The sequence below is a fragment of the Falco biarmicus genome, chromosome 11 (genome assembly GCF_023638135.1).
Source record: "Falco biarmicus isolate bFalBia1 chromosome 11, bFalBia1.pri, whole genome shotgun sequence".
NCBI lineage: Eukaryota > Metazoa > Chordata > Aves > Falconiformes > Falconidae > Falco > Falco biarmicus.
Window position 1 is genome coordinate 5,155,778 of NC_079298.1, and position 23,576 is coordinate 5,179,353.

Below are 23,576 nucleotides of genomic sequence, written 5' to 3' on the forward strand. Positions count from 1 at the left end.
TACTGTCATGACTATGTTGGGGTTATTTTAATTTTAGCTTTGCATCCAGTAGTTTTAATGGAAATACAGTATCATCTGTATGTCGATATCTGAAATGTCAAAAACCAAATACAACTTTTGGAACAAAATCCCACAGTCCCAGCAGCAAGCTCAGCACAGCACGGGTACCTCTGCCAAGAACAGCTGGATCTTCAGCTGACTGATTTTAACAACTTCAAGACCATCAAGCATATCCCTCAGAGCAGCTACCGAAATCATCTAGGGCTACATAAAATACAACAGCAGCAGAATTCAAAAGGAAGAGATGGAATATTGTGATTTACAATGATAGTTTCATTTTAGTCAAAAATAAAACATTAAGAATAGACTACATTGTTTCCCAAATTACACTACTAAGCCGTAACTGACAAGAGAAGGTAGGCTCCTGAATGGTGGTTAGCTTTATATTTGCAACTTCAACTTTGGTGAAGCTAAGTTTTAAAAGTTTGCTATTTTCACCTTCCTCCTGCAATGTATTTGAATATTAACTTTGTTCAAATGGGTTTTTCCTTTTAAATCATGACCTCCTACAAGCCAGACACAAAAGACTGTGTATCCAGGAATAGCATTTTCTAATTTTAATCTAAAGATGAAAGACTTCAAAATTTGCAATTTAAAAACAGACGCCTGACCACTGCTAGATAATGTGACAAATGAGCCATCCTCAGTACTTATTCCTGTCTTCCTGCCTGCACCAGAAAGTGCAGCTTTCCCTGTAAATTGTCCTCTGTAGCCAAACTCCACCAAACCAGACCAAAGGAATGAACCTCTCATCACACCTGACAGTCCTGGATAGCCACTGGCAAAAGAAATGAAAGACAACGAAGAAATTCACATTACACATGCTTCTTTAGGCAAACAGTATGCCCAAGGAAGTTGTCTACCTAGACCACAGTCGTAGGATATTTAAATTAAATATCCTTTCATTGTTGAAGTTGCTAAATGTATTATCCTTAAATTAATAAACACCTTTATTTTATGTTTCATATGACTTCCATGTAACACAAAAATTCTGCCTCAAAAACATTGGTTTGGCCTCTCTCAAATATGCCGGTCCACAAGGGCTTGACTGCCAGCTGTTGTCAACTGGGAGCTGAACCTGCAGACCACACACCCGCGTTCAGCCTCACTAACAAAATACTCAACAACAAGCTAGGACGCACTGACTTGAAGCAGCTCTTCCTCCTCCGCTTTACGCTCCTTGCAATGAGGAGAGATCCTGCGTCTTTCTTTTCCTCCAAATTGTGTTTAGGTCTCCAAAATCAAATGTCAGAAGCCCCGTATGACTTCCATACTGGGAAAAACAAGGGAAAACAACGTGCTAGTTCACTGACCATGAATAAAACAATAAAAATAGCCTGAAAACTACATTCTTCTGTGCTAATCTTCCATCAGCATTTGCATGCATGTTGATTTGCAATGGACAGACGACCACTGAAAGCAAACACTTCAGGCAAACTTCATTTTGCTCCCAAAAAGCACATGCTCTGTAGCCATACCAAGGTGTCTGTGCAGAGTATTCCCAGAAAGTGCTCCTCACCTGATGCCTGCCAATGAATCAACACCTCAGCATCTACCTTTGTCCAAAAAGCATCACATGACGTGGGGTTTTTTTCTTCCTTGCTGTTTTGAGGCAAAACAATGCTAGTGCAAGTCAAGCACAACCAGTCTCTGCTGAGGACTTGGGCTATCTCCTGTTCCAAAAGCAGCCAGGTTTGGGATGCACCAGCGAGCTGAACCGCCCCACAGTGGAGCGCACTACCTGGAATGCAGCGGAGATGGCACGGTATGCTGGAATGGTCCCTGGCCAGGGACAACTCTGCCATTACTGCTGGCCACACCGCCATCCCAATGCTGCTGAATACCCCTCCCTGCAGCTGCAGCACTGTTTGATCAGTTTTCACACCCATCTGCCATCATGTGGTAAGGGGTAAGGAGAAAAAATGATCACAAGCAGGCAGGGACCATACAGCTGATCTTCTTTGTGCCAACATGGCTTCTGGGAAAGAACTGGTGAAGACCGCTGCTTATTTGGTTAAAATCAAGATATTTCGCTAGCTTGCTGTTCATTTTAGTATGAAATGCTACCCTCACCCAACAGGAAAGTCTGCTATCGTAAAATCTTACGTTCCTGACCCACATAATTTGGGGTTCCTTTATTTTCCAACAAAAGGCAAAGAGCCCTCCTGGCTCTCCGCACAACCTTCCCAAGGGCTGGTAAACCCTTTCCAGCCTTGGCTTGGAGCCTGGATTTGCCCCAGGCAAACAGGCTCCCACTATAGCTATTTTGGGGAGTCTGTCCCTTCTCCCCTCCACCCCATCACCACAAACACCTCCCCAGGTTTTGTTCAATATTACTTCTGAGGTGAAAGCACAGCCCAAGAGGAAATATTTCTAATGCTTCCTTTGCTAAAAGCAAGAAAAGCAGCGACCGAACCAGAGACAGGGAGGTCGTGGGAGCACCTCAGCCCTTTGGTGTGGTCATATCGTCACCACCAAGCTGAACTTACCTTCACATGCAATCTGGTCTGAAATCCACAAAAAATGGCACAAAAATACTCTCATAACCCTACCAGGGTGAACGCACAAGAAATTCTGCTTAAGGCATTCAAGCTTCTAGAAACTTTTATGGCAACTTCCAGATGTGTCTATTTTAAAGCCCTTTTCCCTGGCCTCATTCCCACCTGCGACGATCGTAAGTATAGCCAAAAATTCCTGCTGCATTGCAGGAGTATGTGCAAAAGGTGGCCAAAACCGGACAGAAAGCACTGGCCAGACAACTCCACAGAAATGTTGAAAGTAAAATTACAGCTTTTCTCAAAAAGGTGTCAGGGCTTTTTTTGCTCTTCTCATAGAGTGGTTGCAGCCTCATTTCACATAGTCAAAGCTGAGCAAAACTGTGTGCTCGGAGGGAAACAGCACTAGTAAAAAGCTGGTTTTATCAGCTGCTTTGGCTGAGAAGCTGGTAAAGGGAGACGTAATAGTTTGGTTTTGCTAATGATTGTAATTGTGCAAATATACTTTTGCAAAATCACTTGGGAGACTCTAAATTTAGAGACCTTACAAGTTGGTAGAAGTAACTCCATTAAAACTTTTCATGGGATTGGAAATGAGTATCATTGACTTGTGCACGATGATTATTTCACAAGTCAGCTAAGATTTTTCTCTGCAAAATTAGACATATAGCCTTGTTCAGAAATCTGCACCAGGGAAGAGCACACATAACGCAAGATTCAAGCAATGACTTAGCATGCACTCTATTTTATATAAGAAAAGACATGTCTTCACAACAGACACTGGGTAAGTAACGATGTTATTAAACTCTCTTTTCCGTGGGAAGGAGTGCAGAAGGATATCCTTTCAGATTAACACTGCGTAGTATTGAACAACAATAAACTACAGGAAAACAATGACTGCAGAATGCAATCCCTCCATACTTTACAATTTTACACTTTATTCTGCATTAAGCCTACAACACAAGAAGAGGTAGTACAGCTATTAGTCAAAACCTCAACAGAATTTTTGACATACAAAACAAAAACTGATACATCAAATAAGCTACGTAAATTTCAATTTTTAAGCTATGTTATCTGTGTACAGGAAAAATGAAAAAAAAAAAAAAAGTTAGTGTTTTCCTACTCAACTACATAGAAATAAATAATTCCTCGAACATTATCCAACCCTTACTGAAGTCCCCAGCAAAGCCCCCATAAGCTCGGATCCATGAAGCGCTGCCGTTAGCAGGCTTCACAGAGCCAGGCTTGCACTCGGGGAGCCCTGCACCCCAGCCTTGAGCAGGTCACACTGGAGTGCCCTGACAAAGGAAATACAGAAATCCAGAGTACTTCCTTACAGCTGGGCACTTCCACACGTAAGGGTACTGAACTGACAAGGCTCCAATCATTTCTTTGTCCATTTTTCAGCAATCATCAATGAACAGAAAAGAATAATTGTTTTTTAAAAAAATCTGTTAATACTTCCCTTTAGCCACAGACACAGCAGAATAACTGCTAAACACACACACACACACAGACAAAAGAAGTCCTTTAACACTTTGTATCTCCCTCCATTCTCAAACATATCTTGCCTTTCTGTCTGAAAGAAGGTGAGGCACTCGACATTGCTTGACAGCATTAGATTTTTTTCTGACCAGTGCCTGGCCAAGCTACCGGCAGCAGAGCAGCTTCCCCACTATGTTCAGATCATCATGCACTAACCATTCTTCCTCTACTGAATTAAGCCAAGAAAAAAAGAGGGCTAACACGTGCTGTATCTACTTTTGTGCCTTCTTAACATACATGTTATCAGCCCTGCCACAGCTGAGAGATTCCCAATCACTTCACAGCATACTTGGATTTCTTGCTGCTAATAACCCCTCCAGTCCCCGCCATGGCTAGCAGGGTCCTTCGTCGCAGCAGTGCAGGGGACGGCTAATTATCTACCAACCCACCTTGCTGCACCACACTTGGCAACTTTTATCTGCACAGGACAGCTGCATTCTCCCTGTTTGAAGCAAAATGTCAGTCTCCACTAATGCAACAAGACTTACATCACTAACAATGTCCCGACACTTTGAAGAAACAACTCAAAGCCTAATTAAAAATTCAGATTCGGTCTCCTAAGCGCTGCCATTTTCACTGTCCTTCCACCAGGACCTCTCTCTATCTTTTTGAAATGTTTCATGCTGGAAAAAAAAGAATCCATGTGGAACAGGATAAAAAACTGCTGCAGTCTTGGGCTTTCAGAAAGCCTTGAAAAAGGCTGCTGTAGCTGGATTCAAACCAAGACATAATCATGTAAAACAGATGAGGTTTTACTCGACTGGTTTCTACTCTGTAATTATTACTAAAGGGTGCAGTACTGCCAAATAATAATTAAAACAAAAAGAAAAATACAGTCAAACATTTATCAGCCCTCCTTACTTACATTTTTCTATTGTATTTCAGCTTCACAAGCTGGAAACAACCTGAAAGTAAAAGGGCGGTGGGGGGCGGGTGGGGAAGAGGTTTTCTGTGCTGTCATTTGGCTGAGGGTCCACAGAGGTCCAGGTACATCACTTGTTGTGCAAGAACCTCACAGTCACTGACATTTATTTGTAAATACCCATAGAAATAAGTGTGGAATTGCGTGAAACCCCTGATTTCAGAGATAGAGAACCACGGTTCTGGCATTTCAACTGGTCTGCAGCACAGCTCAAAATGGGATTTATCTCTCAGAGCTGTAAATCCTCTGCCATTAGCCAGAAGACCATCCCATTAGAAAAAAAAACAATACTCTATTCTGTCAGTGTTCATTTTCAGAGAGATTAAACAAATGAACAGTTCTGGTGACTGCAACTATTTGCCATCACCCAGAAATCTTCAAAGAACGTGGATTTCTCAGAACAAGGGTGTCAGGGCATCCTCCCTGTATAAACCCCCGGACATCTCCCTGTCTCCACGTCATTCTGGTCTGTGCATAGTCTTTTCTTCTTGAAAAACCTAAGGCCAGACAAGTTATTAGTAAAATAAATAAACAATACACTTGCCAATCGACCTGGAGAAACTTGTACTACGCAGTTTGTTATTTTACACATCACTACATCACTTGAACCAGTATTACTATAATAAGGAGGGAAAAAAAGCACCAAACCTACAAGCGCCAAATTGGGAAAAAATGACCAGCAAACCGCTGTTTTCGGATTCAAATTGCATTTTTTTTTCCTTCCAACCTCCAAGATCAGTTATACACAATGAGAAAGGGCCGTGCTTCCTTCACAGAGTAAGCGTAAAGGATTAAGATGGCAGAGCTGCCTTCAAAAATACTCAGGGCCCTCTGGGCCTGTAACTTTTGTTACTACCTGGCTAGAAACACCAACATGCATTTTGAAAGTTATAGAAGCACTTAACAATGCTTTTCATCTTCAAAGCACTGCTCAATCCTTTCAAGTCTCACTGCAAGTTTTATATCCCTGTTTCAGAGGTGGAAATGTTGCCTTGTCCCGCACTATCAAAAAATAGTCCTCACCTTGGATGCCCCATGCAGATTTAGAGGGTTAAACCTTGCCAAAATGAAACCAAATGCTCACAAAAGTTCTGATTTATTCTTTTCCTGTTTACACCTCCCAACCAAAGAATTTCAGTTGTTTCAACCAACAACCTACTCTGTACTTTCAACCAGGCCAGAGAAGACAGGTAACAGGGATGGTGGTTAAAATCCACCAGCAGACCAGGTCATGCCACAACCAGCAATTTATTTTAGTATGATAGGTGCTTAGCTTTTAATTACTGCCGAGTGTCAGCTCTGCCCAGGAAAATATATTATAGGACTGCCACATGAGCCACGCGTTGACCAAGCTCCAGCCTTCTGCGAGTCATGACATTAGTCTATTTAAGATGTAGTCTGCTGTGTAATAAGTAATACGGCTGCTCAGACCAGCAAGCAGAGACATGAGTGCACGCTGCCTTGCACGGATGCAGCCTGCTGCCAAAAGCTGCTCCCTATAATGGTACGGACACTGCCAATGCCGTCAGCTCTAGCTAACAAAAAAAGAAGGTAACAGTCACAGGTGACTGTAGGTACACCTGCTGTGGGCACAGCACCCCGCGAACCAGCGGCTTCTCCTCCTGCCGCTGCCACAGTGCGGCACCTGCTGTCCTGCAGGAAGGGGAGGGAAGAGTGAGAGATCATGGTGTGGTTGTTTCTGGTTAATTTGGAAGAACCGTTGATGAACTTTGGGAAGAACTTATACATAGATCAACTCTATTCCTTGGGGGGGGGGGAAGTGCAAGCACATCCGCATATGCACCACCCCACACCCTGAAGCATAAAAGGAAATACATGTGATATAAGATACAGCGATGTCATTCACTGTGCTTTTGGTAGAACTGTCAAACAAAGTGGGAACAATAATTAATCAGTGCAACAGAGGAAGCCAGACAATCGAACTTTCTATATTTAACCACTCCTGGAGAAACGACACCCAGGATGGTAATACACAGACACCCAAGAACCCACAAGTCCTTCTGCACTGCCGCACCCAACACATGTTCTTACCGAGTACTTCGTATGATACAAATGTGTATATTCTAATTTTAAACTTAAATAAGAAACTGTTAAACTGCTGTCCAATACATTCAGCAAGTGATGCACCTCCTGATTTGTCACCTGCATTACATTACCCTCAGATGCTCTACATAGTACCATATTCAAGGAATGAAACTGTATATGAAATCAGAGCACTTACATGTGTGAGAAAACAAAGCATTACTTAAAAGTAGTAGTCAAAGAGACTACACTCATGCAAGTGTCTATAAATAGAAAGCAGTGGTGTGAGTGCCAGAAACAATTGTCAGACCGATGCTGACATGAGAAATCCCTCTCATCCTCATCCTTCCCGTAGCTTCAGCCTGTATTACAACACAGACGTACATGCACCTCGTTCCTCTCAACAATGCAAAATAATGCAATTTGATTAAAAACACTAAGTCCTTGTTGCTGTTGGACTAATTACATGAAACACTGGTAAAGGAAGAATGTATCACAAGAAGTAGATACTGCACGGAGGAGACAGATCTTGTTTATAGCACCGATGGCTGCTCCAGCAGAAATCTAACCTATTTTCCATCTCCCAACTTCCATATTCATTACACCCTGCCCCTTTTCACAGGCATTTAAGGCTCACAAATTTTGTGGTTCTTCTCTTACCTCTTCCACTTGCTCCTCTAGTGTCCGCTCTGGAGGCTCCACCTTATCCTCCCTTCCTGCACTTATGGAGGCTCTGTCTACAATTTTCTCTTTCTCCAGACTCAAAACACACCCAAACCAACCTCTCACCTTCACTCTACTTAAGCATCTCCACCTGCTCCTTCACTCATTGGATGCTTCCTCCCCACATCCAGCTCGACCTATCCTTCCTTCAAAGCCCTCTCCCACCGTCATGTCCCACTCCGGCAGCGGGTGACACCACCTCCTGCCTATTACCAGGATCTGCAGACGTGGGAGACACAGCTGGCAAGGACCAAAGCACGAAGACAGCATGCAAGGGAAGCATTAAACCCTGACGCTTCCTCCTCTACAGTTTATGAAACTAAATAAAACCGCATCTCCCAAATGGTTGGTTACTAATCCTTCCTCTCGCTACCGCAACTTCCTCTCACTAGGTCCTGATTTAGGGCCTTGCCTCCGTGTCGCCCTCTAAACCCAGGGCAACACCCCTAGATTTATATCTAATTAAAGCCTGAAAGCTCCATCGTTTTTCTTCCAAACCCCCCTCCCCTCCTCCTTTCTGCCCAGGTGCAGCCTCACCACGGCACCTGTTTACATCGCCCTGAGCATCCCCACTGCGCCGACAGTCCTGCAGCACAGGGAATCCACCGGTTGGCACCAGGCACCCACCACCACCTCCCCAACAGCCCTGCGCGAGCGGGGAGAAAAGGATAATTCTGTACCAGCTACACCCGGCCCTGCCTGAGCGGGGAAATTTCTGCCCTAAAATCGAGTGAGAAGCATGGGCTGCAGTGACACATGTCATAACATTTTTCATTCTACTGTAGGAGGTCAGCAAAGAAGCTTCTAAAATCAGGGGAGGTTTGTTCCCACCGGTTTTTAATCTTAAACAGCTGTAATAATGTTACAGGGGCGAGCAAAGGACAGGCTGCGCATTAGCTTGATGGGAGTTAAGACAGCCAAAATATTAAGCATGTAAAAATAGAGCTCCATATGAATAGGGGTTTCAGAGTTTAACTACCAGTTTCACTGCATTAAATTACTTTGGGGTCTTAAATATCCAACTAACAGTAAACAGTTTTAACATTACTAGCATCCTGCACACCGGCATCCAGATTGTTCCCGAGTTCGTATCAGCCGCACAGTTCTTGGAAAGAAAACCTGGCTCATCCTAAGGTTAGCTGGTGTATGGCAGCAAGGTAACAATGTACGTGTTTATGAGTTGCTTTTTTAAAGACAGAAAGTGTTGAGATGATCGTGTGTTGCTTTTTTTTAACACCAGGCAGATTTAGTGCTACAATTATACTGACTTAATTTGCGGTAGGCAGAGACTCTACCATTTACAGGATTACGCTGGGGTCTTTTGAGGGGGAATACATGCATGCGTATGCACGGCACAGGAAAAAAAAAAAAAAAGTGACTTCCTTGAATTCAGTACATCAATAATATACCTTGTTAAGTGAAGTTATTTAAATCCACGTCTTCTTAGCATCAAGGACAAGAGACAGCTCAGTGTTTTCCTGGACAAAACGCAGCCCTAGGAGGCCGGCCAACACAAAGATGTTTCAGAGGTGAGAGAATGAAGCCAGTTTAGAGAAGATAAAAGGCCATTTGGGTAGAGACCCCTGCTGATCCTCTGAAAGTGTCTCCTTTTCACATGGGGAGGCTTTTAAAACTGCATTTGCTACTGACCATACCTTCCCCTCAGCGCCGCTGGGGATCTGATTTCACATCCCCGCGACTGCCCCAGAGGGTCGGTGGCCGATAGCTGGGGCCAGCACAGCCCCCGTACACAGCCCCCTGCGCTGAGCACCCTGCACACGTCACCCCACCAGGATGCAGCCTCCGAGGTCGGGATGCGAATAACTCCTCACTACTACCTTCACCCAAATCCCGACGCGAATTACAGCATCCGAATAAACTTGTCGGGCCGGGCAGCGTTTCTTTACCCCAAGCCGAGCGTTTTCGGGCAGGACTCGGCTCCCCGCAGCTGCCGGCCAGCGGGACGCAAGGGCGGGATGCAGGTCAGCCCCACGGCCGGCTCGGCCCCCCCTCCCGCAAACCCGGCCCTTCGGGACTTGCGGGGGGCCACACGCTCCCGCCCGCCTCTATTGTGTGCGGTACAAACAAACGCGGAGCCCGCCCGCGCCCCGCGCTGCCGCCTCAGCCCGCCCCGCCGCCCGCCGCGGCTGAGGGAGCGGGGCCGGGGGAGCCGGGCGGCCCGCGCAGGCGGAGGGAAAGTTTGCGGAGGAGCCGGGGCGCGAGGGGGGGGAGAAAAGGAGCGAGCGAAGAAAGGGCGAAGCAGGAATCGGGAAGAGCGTGCGGAGGAGGGAGGGAAGCAGGGAGGGAAGCAGGGAAAACCAGGCGAGGCGCGGGCCGGGCCGGGCCATACCTGCATGGTGACGACCCCCAGCTCCTCGGTGGCGAGTTTCCTCATCTGGGTGGCCAGAACTTGCGCCTCGTCCAGGATGGAGAACTCCGCCTCGGCGGCGCCCAGCCCGCAGAGCAGCGCCAGGCAGAGGAGGCCGAGCGGCCCCCGGCCCCGCGGGCGGCGGCCCCGGGCAGCGGCAGCGGCCTCCTGCCGCCCGCCGCCCCGCGCCATGCTGCCGCGGCGGGAGAGCCGCGGGCAGCGCCTCCGGCCAACTTCCCCGCCGCCCCGGCCGCGACTCCCGCGCCGCCGCCTTCCCCCGGGCCGCGGGGGCCGGCTAGGGCTGCGGGGCGGCCGCCATGCAGGGGGACGGCGGCGGCTGGGCGGGCGGCCGCTGCGCCCCGCGCCCGGCTCCGGGGACACTGCGCGCCGCGGCCCCGCCGCTGACTGAGAGCGGCGGCGGAGAGACGCAAACTGCGGAGCGGAGGAGGAGCGGGAGCGGCGGGGCCGGCAGCGGCGGCGCCGCGGGGAGAGGCGGGCGGGTGGTGCCGCCGCGCTGCGGGCGGGGGCAGCGCCCGGCTCCCCGCGCCCCCCACCGCCCGGCCGGCCCCGCCCGCCCCCCGCCGCCCGGCCCGGGATAGGGCTGCGGCCGCCGGCAGCACCCGCCAGCCCCGCCTCGCAGCGTAGCGCCTTCGCCGTGCTCTTTTCTAACCTTTTTCTTTAAACGTTTTTTTAACCTTTGTTTTAAACCTTTTTTCTTTACCTTTCCTTTAAACCTTTTTTCTTTACCTTTCCTTTAAACCTTTTTTTTTAACCTTTTTAAATCTTTCTTACACCTTTTTACCTTATTTTTAACCTTTTTAAACCATTTTTAACCTTTTTAAACCTTTTTTAACCTTTTTAAACCTTTACTTTTTTTAAACCTTTTAAAAACCTTTTTATACCCGTTTTTAAACCTTTTTTTAACCTTTTTCAACCTTTCATAATAACTTTTTTTAGCCTTTTTTAAACCTTGGTTTTTTACATTTATTTAAACATATTTTTTTAACTTTTTCCTTTTACTTTTTTAAAACTTTTTTTTACCTTTTCTTTTAAATCTTCTTCTCTTACATCCCAGTGCAATGTGCCTGTCTCCTCTTGTGACCTGAAGCACAGAGTCATCCGGCCCCAGATGGCACCCTGCAGCACAGGCTCAAGCAGTGAGGCTCGAGGAAATGTTTGTTATGCAACAGAACCGACAAATAAATAAATGAAAGGAAGGCACACAGACCATAGCTGTCCTCCCAGGAAGAGTGGCACGGAGAATGTAACAAGCTGAGACCCCTGGAGAAACATCCCCTTGGCGGGACGAAGAGCTGGGGGAAAGCAAACCACGTTACAGGCGATGGGAAGAAACCCCTTTCTATACCCTCTGCTCATAACCCCATCGGCCCTGGAAGCAGCGCCCGGCCAAGAACACATCAGCCCCTGCCCTGGTGATATGTAGCAGCATCTTTCTCAATCCCTCACCTTCCTCACACCTTGGCCTGCCCTCCTCATCATGCTCCTCACTAGGAACATGGCAGAAGCCTTGTGTGCACTTTGGGTTGTGTTAGGAAAACATGTACAGGGGAGTAAAATTTGCTAAATGAAAGCCGGAGTCCCTTTACGTGACACCTGGCAGCAGTTCCTGCCTGCGATCAGTGAGCCCAAGCAGCCAAATACTAAGCACATACAAAATACATAGCCTCTAGATTTACTCTTTGTTAATTAACACTTTACATCATGTCAAACCCCATGGGTGTATACAATTTTTAAATAAATCTGACCTGTAGTGACAAGATGGCTTCAATCTCCACTTCACCAGTTGATTTTTTGTAACGGAGTCCTACCGGAGTCACTTGGGTCCAGCAGCAGCAAATTCCACGAGTTAACAATTCACCTGAGACATATAATCATATCCTGTTTTCTTGGAATGTGGTTTCTATCTGCTTTAATGATTGATTGGGTTTTGTTTTTGACTTCTCCCAGGCTCTGAGTGCTAGCAGTGATTTCCCCATCCCACTTTGTCGAGTTTGGGACCTGGGCCGGATCCGAAACCCTTCTCCAGCAGGAGAGGGCTGCGGCCAGGCAGCACCCACCGGCATCCCCCAGGGTCAGTCAGGTTTTACCTGCCTCTCTGTTCTTGGGAGGGATGTCAGCAAAACTCTCTTTCCTTTGGTTTTAATAAATGAAATCTAATTCTTACTATGCAAAACCTGTATCAGTTTATCCTTGGCTTTTGTTCATTCAGGTGATTTATGTGTCTAACATACATTTCTGGGTTTGGTGGTTGGGTTTTTTTTTTCATTTTCCTGAGGAGGACTTCTGGTTTAGCAAAAGCAATCTAAACCAAAACACCGCCTTTCCAAAGCTGCCATAATTGGTGTCTTGTATTTCCGTTGCTGAAGTAGCATTTGTTACCTGAAAGACAAGGAATTTTCTTTCCATCATGCTGAAGCTTTTGGATTTCTGTTGGAATATTTTGCTGGGGCCCAAGAGAGAGAGATGCAAAACTGAGCCAAATTCGCTCTTAGCACTAGTCATTTTCGTATTACATTTTATGGGTTTTTTTATTAGATTCACTAGTGTAAGACGCAAAGGTTTTAAATTATAGTGAAAAGCCGAGTGGTTTTCAAATACCTTGGCTAAACTACCCATGTTTTTTTGTTTTATTTCTGACCTTAGCTGCATGTTCGAAAAGAAACCTCCATCTCTGTAAACTTTGTTACATGAAAAATTGTCAAATCAAGGTTGCAGCTGGAGCTAAGTCAGTAGCTAGCTGCATTAGCAACACCACTGAATTTCCAGCTATCCAAGCCATCCCGTTCATACACTCGGTCTTGAAATCACAAGCTTAATGCTACAAATAGCCTTTCTTTTTTCTTTTTTTAACAAACTAACCTCAGGAAATGAATGAAGCAATTGTCCTTCTGGTTCCAAAGCCCCAGGAACCTGCTCATGGCGAGGGAACCAACTGAACAGGTTTAACACTTTCGTGTAGAGTCTAAACTCACTTACTCTACAGCCCTCCAGGCAAACCCCGACTCCTCCTGGAGTTCCCGTATACCTCACGTCTACACCACTGCCTCCCCAGACAAGCTAGCCAGCTTCCAGCACAGCAGCAGTCAGCAACCCTTCCTTCCACCCCACAGCCTCCTTGCCTCCCGTATTTCACGGAGGAGCTGGCTCGTGATGTGGAAAGCAGACCCCATGCAGAACTGCAACCGAGGTAACCACCGGCGGTGCCATTTCTAAATTAGTTGTACATGCGCTCACTTTCACAAGTCAAAATATCTAAAGAATAGGAAATAATTCCCTCCAAAATGCCACACAGAAAAAGAATAGGATATCTAAAAAAACCCCACCAAAATCCAGATCATATGGTCTATGGAGTCACAGGACATCAGTCAAAACTGCCAGTTTGGACAACCTGACGTTTATTGCCCTCTCAAACCAGGCTGGTCTTTCAGATGCTTAGGTGGTCAGGCTGACACAGCCGTGGATTAAATCTGTCTCCTCTTGCTTTGGAATAAGCCTTGAAGAGAGGAGGATTGCCCTTGCTTGGTGCAGTAGAGCTGTGGCATCCCCAGAAGTGGAGCGTATATGTGCTGCAGGCTGGAGAGGGAAAGGAACAGGAAGATGCAGAGAAGAGAAGCAGCCTCTGCTATGCTAACAGCCTTCAGGCATAAATAATGCAGCCGTTAAGATCTGCAAAAATGAGGCCACACTAGAAATACGTCCCTTCTTTTTTTAAAGAGCAAGAAAAGAATGAATCTGGAGTTTAAGTGCCAGAGTATGGGAAGAAGAGGAACATATGTCAGATATAAATCCCATTGCCATGGTGGGACTAAACATGCTTTTGACAGCAGCATACACAGATGCCGAATAGGTCAGTATATGGCAATGCTGGAAAACAGAACGAGTGAGATGCCTACAGAATAGCTGGTGCATGTGACAGCACCACAGAAAAGCACTATTTCTGTAGCGTATGATCCAACATGGTTTCTCTATTGCATAAATCCCTCTAGAGATCGTGACATTATTGATACATATTCTGTAATTCCTTTACAGGTAGGTATTTATACTTTAAAAACTGTAATCTAACTGGTTATACAGGTACAGATCCATTTGAATCCAGAGATCTGTTTTGTGGTACCCCTAGGCTGCTGTGCTTGCTTCACTTTGTAGCAAGTCCCTGTACTCTCCTAGCAAATCAGGAACACTGTGTGTTGAAAAAGTATGGTCTGACCTTTCAAAAATCTTGAACGTGGCACTTCTATGATACTAATCTTCATGCCTGCTAGCAATACAATATACGCTCAAAAAAGATTATAAGGTAGACAGAATGTTTGTTTAGCAGCCTTATACCCTCTGCCTGACCCTCTCTCCCAGTTCATAGCCCTTTTGCTAACTGGTCGTGTGCGAGCTGCACACCCAGTAAACCCCATAAAGGCAGAGTGAAACTACTCGCTCACCAAGAAAGGAACCCAGAAACTCCTAACCTCAAAGCCAAGACTAAATTTAATCTTTTGGTATAAATCCAGATTAAAAATAGAGAAAATGAAAGTTTACATGAGGCTACCACTTTTTGCTTCACTGCAGTCTTCCTCCTCTCTCTCCCAATTTATGTGCTTTGTTTTTACTTTCTCACCTGACTCCTTTTCTGTTTGCCTTCATTGTGATTGTGGTCATCAGTAAGATGGACACAGGCTAAGTCTGAAGGGCTTACTTTCCCCATGTTGATTTTCGTGTTCAGCTTCCCATCCCTCTCATTATACCTTTACATGTTTTCTCTGGAAGTTGCAACTTTTTGCTAGCTCTTGCTTTCTCAGTAAGTTTGATCTTTGCTCACTCTTTAGAGAGTTACGTGTTGAATATACTGACATGTTCAGATTAAGCCAAGGGTAGCATCTCTTATTCTTTGATTTAGCACGGAATAATTCAAGTAGCAATTGATTAACGCATCTGGAAACTGCTTCTCTAAACCTTTTCCCTTGCAGGCAAATGACAATCTGTGTTATACATTGGAAAGAATTGTTCCTTGAACATTCCTCATTAATTCCTGATTGGGAGAGCGTTGGTATAACCCTGTTCTTAAGCCTGTACTTCTCCTATGTGCCCATTTTCACATGTATCACATGGTAGGGCCTGTAAGACTCTATAAACACCCAAGTTTTATCTCATAGTCAGTGCAACATCTGCACACTTAATCAGTCATTCCCCTATAGATTACAACCAGTAATGAAAATGGAAAAATGCCTTGGTCTCCTCTCTCCCCAGCCCAGGTCTGTAAGTGTGCCTATGAGAGCGTTCTTTCCATAGCACCATCATTACCAGATAATATTTTTAATGAAAGCCATCACGTGTGTAGTGTGGGATTTCAAAGTGAGTTGTGCCCAGCTGTACAGCTCGGCACTGAAAAAGCCTGATGCTAGCAGCGTAGCTATATCACAGCATTATTGGTAAGGTCTCCTTTCAGGTCAGCTAATTTTATACTAAATTCTAACTAAAAGATGATGTAAGGGAGAAAATAAACTTGTAGGCTTCAAACTATCATGGTTGCAGGGCTGAAATTTTTAAGCAAGCACTGAACAGGGGTTAAGGCAGAGGCATCTGGAAGCCAATGGAAGGTCCCAAGGATCTTGGTTTGCCACTCCTGCTGGCCCAGAGAAAGAAAATTGGAGACAAAGCCAGAAACTTCCCCCTGCAGAATCTTCTGCTATTCTGGCATTTTCTTACCCTTTACTAGAAAGAGGGTTTTTTGGGTCTGGGCATCTCAGCGCATCTTGTTTCTCCTGAAACAAAACCACTGTGGGAGCATGATGTGACAACAGAAGTTCATGATATAGGAAAAATAACAGATGCAATTAATCACAGTGTAGAAGAGAACGATAAGTAGCTAGTGTAGGAAAGCTGCAGTCAAACAGTTTGAGATTAATATAACCGTAAAAGCAGATCGCATGTTTGGGGTTTTTTTACCAGTTGTCCAGCAGTCTATGGTAATATACAAGTTGTGACCTTCATATAATCACATAATTACCTGTAAGAGAACCAGCCTGTTAGGATGTGAACAGTTCCCCAGCCACAGCAGACGTCAGAGTATTCATCCATACCACACCTGAACCTTACCAAGGCTTCTGCTGTGCTTTCCCATGCAGACTGATTCTGGGCAGCAGGCAGATGTGCTGGAGGCTCTTCCAGAAATCATGGTTCCACAGGCTCACAACTTCATCCTAGCTCTAGGCTGATGAGCTTTCCTTACTCCTGCAACCTGATGCCTTCAGCGTGTCTCCTTTGCCTGCATGATACCTGGGATAACCTCTTTTAGTAGCGTGGCACACAGTTCATCCCTAAACATTCCATTAAGGACTGACATGGTTCACCAGATGGTAGCCCAAGCAAATTGTGACAGAGAAGCAAACTACATTTGAAACATGTTTAAGGAATTCTTTGAACACCCACGGTTCTCTCCTGAATCAAGACCATATGGATTATTAAGCATTTTTCACGTTTATGGGTAAAAGGACATGGCCATGTTGTGGAACAAAGCATACAGATTTCGAATGCACATTTCTTGGTATCTTCATTCTTCCATAGTTCTTATTATTCTGTATTATATTTTAGCTACACACAGCTAATGGAAAGAGCAAACATGATTAGGAAGATAGAATTTGTGAGATTATTGCTAAAATCAAAATATTGTAAAACTTGTACTTTTTCTAGAATTTTAGGATAATCAGAAAATGTTTCTAAAAATAGCATCAGATGCCTTCTCTTTTTTTAAAAAAAAAAACACCTTGTTTTCAATTTCAGTATCGTCTTGCATCAGCAGTGGCCTGCACTGGAATGAGTGCACATTTGCCTCAGCAGCAGACACCAGATTAGACCCGCAGGAACCACACAGGAACCCTCACAAGGCTGGAGCAGCAAGCTGACATCATGTATCCGTGGTGTCAAGGAGTACAGGATTGGACCTCTCATTACATTCAGCATCAATCTTTTTACTGATCAAATGAAAAATACATACCTCTACCTTAGTTATGAGAATCACTGGGGTTTTATAGTGTGCTTCCACCCTTGGAGCTGCCAGACTCCAGTGAAGCCTCACTGATTATATGTAAGCCATAGTTTCTCAGAGACTCATAATATAGCTAAATTTTTTGGATTTTCATAGGTGTATCAAAGGGCACACTCTTGGCCAGTGTGGCAAAACTTAAACAATCTCAGCTTTTCTCTTTTCTCAACAACTTTGTCTATAACCTCTTTTGTAGAAATGGCTGAACCCTTCAGCATGAATATCTTGGAATCTAAAGCAAAAAATAGCTAGGAGCTTTCTAGCACAAATAGAATAATAAAAAAAAAAATCAACCTGAAAACCTGGATCTTATCATTGAGAAATGGCAGGCAGCCTTGGAAACAGGCACTGCTACTGGCAGTATTTGTAATAATTCTGATACTCTAATCTCTTTATCTTCCTTCTGCATCTCATCTTTTATCTTCATGTTGATGCCATGGAATTCATGGCACCACATTATTTTTTTCCTTTTCTTTTTCTTTTGGCTTCATTTTCAAAATTGAAATAGCCTCATTATTATTATTTGAAAAAAGGCAAAGTTCTGGTGTACCTTCCACGCACCCTTGGACTCCTGTCTTGTGACGAGGTGCAGTTATCTTCTCTCTTGGCTGGGGGACCATGTCTTGCCACAGGATTGCATGAGAGAGCAGCAAGACCTTTTTACAGGCGTAAGAGGATGATCTCCCACAGGACCAAAAAAAGTGTCATTTTGTCACAGCAAGACTGGTTGGATGGAAATATTTGCAGTGGTAACGGGGAGAACGTGAGAGCCACCCGTCTCTCTCCTGCCTCTTGGGAAACAGTATATACCTCAGCTGTCCCTGTCATGGGGATTCCTTGAGGTCCCTAATCTGAATCTCCCTCTAAATGCTGAGCAGACACTTTAAACGTGGTATTGCATTGCTATTAATATCACCGACACCTACGGCCTGGCTGTATGCAAGGCAAGGCTTGCAGGGCAAAGTATATAACTTCTGCTAGACCTGGTACGGTTTCTGGAGCACTTTGGAAACAGGCTGATGAGATCTTTGTCTCCGAGAACATGCCCTCTAATTAGGCAAAGGATGCAGCATGCTCCTGGGAGCGAAGTGGTGTACACAGAGAGCTGCCTGTCGACAGGGCCATTCCCACGCACATGAAATTTAAATCTCTCAACTTCAGCATGTAAACAAAGCTTGAAAAGAGTTGTAAGCAAGCAGGAGAGCTGCACAGTGAGAGCGTGCTGTCTAACAGGTTTCGCCAGCCTGTCTGGATGAGGGATGTGGCCAGTCATGGAGAAGGTCGCTGAGGAGCATTTTTGCGATTCAGGATTGTGTGTTCAGCAGGACCCAGGTCTCTCTTTCTCCATCTCCCACTGTTCTGGGAAGTCCTTTCTGAAGTTACAGCAGGGTGGAGCTCCACTCACTGTGCTGGGTGATAGTCATCTCCATGGTGCGTCATCACCTTCTCCGAAGACAGCCCGGTGGTGTTCATCTCAGTCAACAGCTCTGTCTGCTGGGTACATCAGTCAGCAGCCAAGTTTCCAAGCCTGGGCATCGGGCTCTGCTCCTCTCTTCTGCATTTTACATTCCACAGCCATCAATTAAAATATTAACTCAAGAATGAAGGCCAAAATCCAGGGCTCTTTCCTGCCTAATGAACACCCTCCTCTGTGCCTGGAGTCGTACCCTCCCCATCCTCCTCCTCCTCTGCCCCAGCACATCTGGAATTCTTTAGCCTTTAGCAGCCAGGCTGCAATGGGATCCTCACCATAGCCTGTGCTCTTGGAACACCTTGAGCTGGTTATGGTCTCTGAAATTAGGCAGTCAATAAGTGGAATTTTCTTTTATTACATTTTTAGGAACATCTAATGTGCACCAAAATAAATGCTTAAATAACACCATCTGCAGGTAGTTACATTTTCAGTGTATCCAGCTCAGTGGTTTGGAATTTGGCTACTCATTAGGACCTACAGAAGTAAAGGAAATGCATACTCTAATAGCCAAAAAAGACTGATTTGAATGTCACTGTTTTGCGAGATATGAATGAAAAGGTAGAATTTACCACCTTTTGGGGAATGCTATCAGACTGAATCAGTGTCAGTCTGTAAACACGTACCAAAATTAAGAAAATCAATATATCTGGCTTTTTTTTTGGCCATTCTTTTTTCAGAGTACATTGCTATCTTTTGTTTTGTTACAGCTTTTACTACGTTTTTATGATCTATCCCTTTTCTTTAAACCCCTCCAAAAATATTCCCTATAAGCTCATCGCACCACTGTGGCTACTTTTCGTAGTAGAATTTATTCCTGCAAAATCTTAGACCTGTGCTGTCACTGCATATTGCAGGTATCCTGTGGACAGGGTTGTAAACTCTCAAGAGTCAGGATCACATTTAAGCACAGTAAGTAATTTTGCCACCAGTAACAGTGAGATAAATACAGGTCTGCCAATAGAAAGGTTGGAAGGCACCTGAATCAATAATTTTTGTAATGTTACAAGATTTAAAAAAAATAAAAATAAAAAAAAAATCTTAGAGAAAGGTATTTCCCAGTTTGATGGGAAATAACAGATAATGACATCACTTTAGACAACATTTTTTGACTGACCAACTAAATAAGTATGTCTGAACTAAAAAAATTAAGCCGCCATCAAAGAGAGCAGTTTTTAAGTATGCATTTGGAACATAATATTATATTTAAATTATTTAGTCTCCTGTTAATTAAACAACTCATTTATAAACTAGTTAAATAACAGTCAAAACATGCATCTTTCATACAAATCCAGAGGATCCAGTCACTTACTTGCTCTTAAACAATTTTTCTTGAAAAAACAGTAAATGCCACTGCCAACTTTCATGACAGATCATACCTACAGACACACTCCTCCAAAATCTGACTTGTGATTAGATGAGGCATTGTTTTAAGTACTGCCACTAACAAAGAAGCAGAGAGAAGAGTGATGTCTGCCTAGCTCATTAACATTATGCGTTACTCCATGCCTCCACAGGATTTTTTGGCTTACTCTTCATCCATTGCTATTTCTTCTTTTTTCTTTGCTAGCGCATGTACCAATACAAAACTCTGACCTGCCGCTATTTTACTGTGTTTAGAGTACACAGATACTCAGCTGAAATTCTCCTCTAACCTAAAGTTAGATACATACATATTAAAGATAGGCTTTTAAAAGGAAATATATATAGGAATACTTTGAAATTGTGTGCAATCTGTGGAGACTAAAACCTCAGACTAGAGGATCATAAAACTCTGTAGCTGCTTTTTTCTTGTACTATTTGAGATTGGCTGAAGAAATCCTTTTAAAGGCTGAAATGGGTATTCTATTTTTTAAATGGAAAGCCAAGAGGCCAAGAAGTGAAATCTTCTCATCTGCATCAGTTCTCTGGTGTTAGTGATGTAAAATTCTAGTTTCATGGAAACCAGAAGTGCTGGCTAGAATAAATTTTACAAACCGGGAAGAAAGAACATTTCTGTCTTTGAAGTTCAGTGATGTTCTGTTAAGCAACGCGAACCTGCAAATTAGATATTCCTTTTCTTTCCTAAATCCCTTTTCCACTCAATCTTTTAATTTGATTATTGACATCACAATCAGAATGCAATTTGGTAAATATTTCCAGATATTTCCAAGCTGCACAACACATACAGTCTAGACTTAATTAAAGAAACAAAGAGTGAAAAATCCCAGCTGGTTTTCTTTTTCTTCTTCCATCAACAGGATTACAATACTTTATCTGTTTGGCTCTGCCTTCCGATGCTTATCACAGATTTCAGCTCCACCACCTAATGAACAGCTGAGATGTGGTAAGAAACAGACCTTTATTTTCCAGTTATTCATGCCCTTAATTGTGAAGGTTGAATTTAACACACACGAAACAGTTCTTGTTAGGGGATTGCATTTGAATGTCACAGAGCATTCTTTGCAGTTCCTTTTCAGGAGTGAAGACAAAAGTAAGGTCAGAGGGTAGACAAGAATGATAATAACATTTTAAAAGGTTCATTTAGTAGATGGGCTGGTGACAGCAAATGCAATACATAACGTAATAGCTTCACTTTGTTTATAATTTCTCCCAATGCTGGCAGATTTTGGAAGTGTGGTCAAGAAAGCACATTCTCTTGAGATGTCTGAAAGCCCTGGAGGACATCTTATTCAAGAAGAAGATGGGAGTTCACCATTAAAGACCAAAAACCTAGCAAAAATGCAAAGGCCCTCCATGGTGTTAAGGAGAAAACATTAGTAATGAATCCTTTACTAATATGTGACTGAACTCATCTAAAGTTTTTCCATGTCTTCATTGCAGCTGCAGGACATTCAAAGGGATGTGTAGTAATGAGATTGCAGCTCCACAGGAAATGTTACAGTGACTTGGCTAGCATGTACGGGCACCGTTAGCCCTCCTGGCAAGGGACCCATATGTATATATAGGCTCAGTGTGGCCAGCAATCGCAGAGCATCACCTTTAATGCAAGCAGCAAGACTCCATATTTTGCATTCCAGAGGGTCCATTTTATAGAGTGTTGCCACTGTGGATGTTGAGTTGCCTTGTGGCAGCCATGAAGTCTAGATTGGTTGTGGGTTTGTCTCAATCCCTGCTTGGAAAACTACCTTATTTCATGCTGGGAATGTCCCATGCATGCTAAATAACGCAGTGTTCTCCATGCACTGGGGAAGATGATCTTTACCTTAACCAAAATGAAATGTCTAGCACATGAGATTGCTTTAATATGAGTCATTACAGAGTGGGCAGTTTCCAGGTGCTTACCTCTACCTACTAACAAATTAATAGGAAATTAATGTTAGTGCATTGTGAAAATTGGTGAGGACTTTCCACAAAACCTCTTGCAAATTTACTGCTAATCATACCTCATCAAAGACAGAGGAATACTTATCAATTATAACAGTGTCCTGACACCCTGATCGGTTAGTTACCCACTCAACAACACCGCATAGCTACTGTATATATTCTGCACAATACATTCATATCCAACAGTCTTACTGGAAATGACTATATATTTAAAATGAAAGAAAAGTAGAATAATCCATTTGTCATACTGGATATATACAGCTTGTTGGAATCAAGTGGTTGCAAAGAGCCTGCATTCTTTTGATCATCTTATCACCAATGGCCCTTTAAAATATGATAGACATGTGCAGCCATACCTCCTGCTGTTATAAACAAGGCAGAGACAAATGGCTTGCAAAGAAAATGGCCTTTTTTAACAACAGCAATGAAAAGATCTCCCAGCAGACCCTTTAGTTCCTTTCCAGTCTGAATGACAAATTAAGATGGGGCCATGGATACAACAACCTCAGATACATCAGAGCAAAGCCACAGATAACAGTCCATCTTTTGGCCAGCACTTGTTTGGGTCTGAGTCTACAAAGGCATTAATTCTTTCACTTTTTTTATGCATTATTTAACAATGACGAAAATTTAAATTGGATTTCTCTTATAGGAAAAGTATCCATTAAAATAGAACATAAACTCAAAGCTGGTCAGATAGCAACATTAAAATATTTTCCTTAACTACAAACAGACCCAAATTGTCCCAGGTTAAAAAAGCACTTCTACAGAACAAAATTTTAGCTTGTGCAAAGTAAATATATTTTTAATAATTATACCAAAAAAGTACAGTTTAAATGCATCTTCACCTAGTGTAACTAGCTCTGTATTAAGGATTTGCCACAGTGATATCAAATTTATCTTAAATTGTCCAATTTATGCAAGTGCAAATTCATTAATATTCATACATCTCAAGAGTCAAGCCGGGCTCTTCCTCCTTGCACATCATTAATCTCAAAAAAGCCCTTACAAGCCTGTGGACCAGATTAACTACTCGAAGGTACCTTTGCACTCCCTTTGAAATTTTGGTAAATTACCCCACTATTACGACTTTCTTGAATTAGTTTTATCTTATTAGTCAAATTAGTTTGAACTTATCAGTAGAGCAGTTCCTCTCTTCTTTTTTGTTGGAGGTATTAGAATAATTTGCTTACTTTTCATTTCTCTTTTGGATTGTCCATGTAAAATAAATTTTAAAAAATAACAGAAAACAGAAGTGTTGAGAGCAAATGCAGCATAACCTGTTAAATCAAGTGACTTTGGTTATATGGGACCATTGCCTGGCATTCAGATCTGCTGAGAAATGACAGTAAGACAGTTCCATCAGTACCTCAAATACTCTTCAGCAGCAGCAGTAGCTTTCATTTATTCCTATATGCAGGCTGCCCATAGCTTTACCTCCAAAGACTAAAGTATGCAGAGATGACATTGGCAATATTGAAAGCATGCATAGAAACACTCAAAAGGGTCTTCATAAATACTTCTTTTTCTAGACATCGAAGATGATAAATAACAAATTGGAACAAATA

General features: G+C 43.6%; 1 protein-coding gene across 2 annotated transcripts in view; it reads right to left on the bottom strand.

Moving 5' to 3' along the window:
- The window catches only part of CACHD1 (cache domain containing 1), a 113,215-nt gene extending 102,549 nt beyond the window's left edge, over positions 1-10,666 (bottom strand). For both annotated transcript variants that reach the window (XM_056355686.1, XM_056355687.1), the window contains exon 1: positions 10,139-10,666. In XM_056355686.1, the coding sequence (XP_056211661.1) occupies positions 10,139-10,348 (210 nt within the window). In that variant the 5' untranslated portion in view covers positions 10,349-10,666. The remainder of the gene's footprint in view (positions 1-10,138) is intronic.
- Between the last annotated feature and the right edge of the window lie 12,910 nt (positions 10,667-23,576).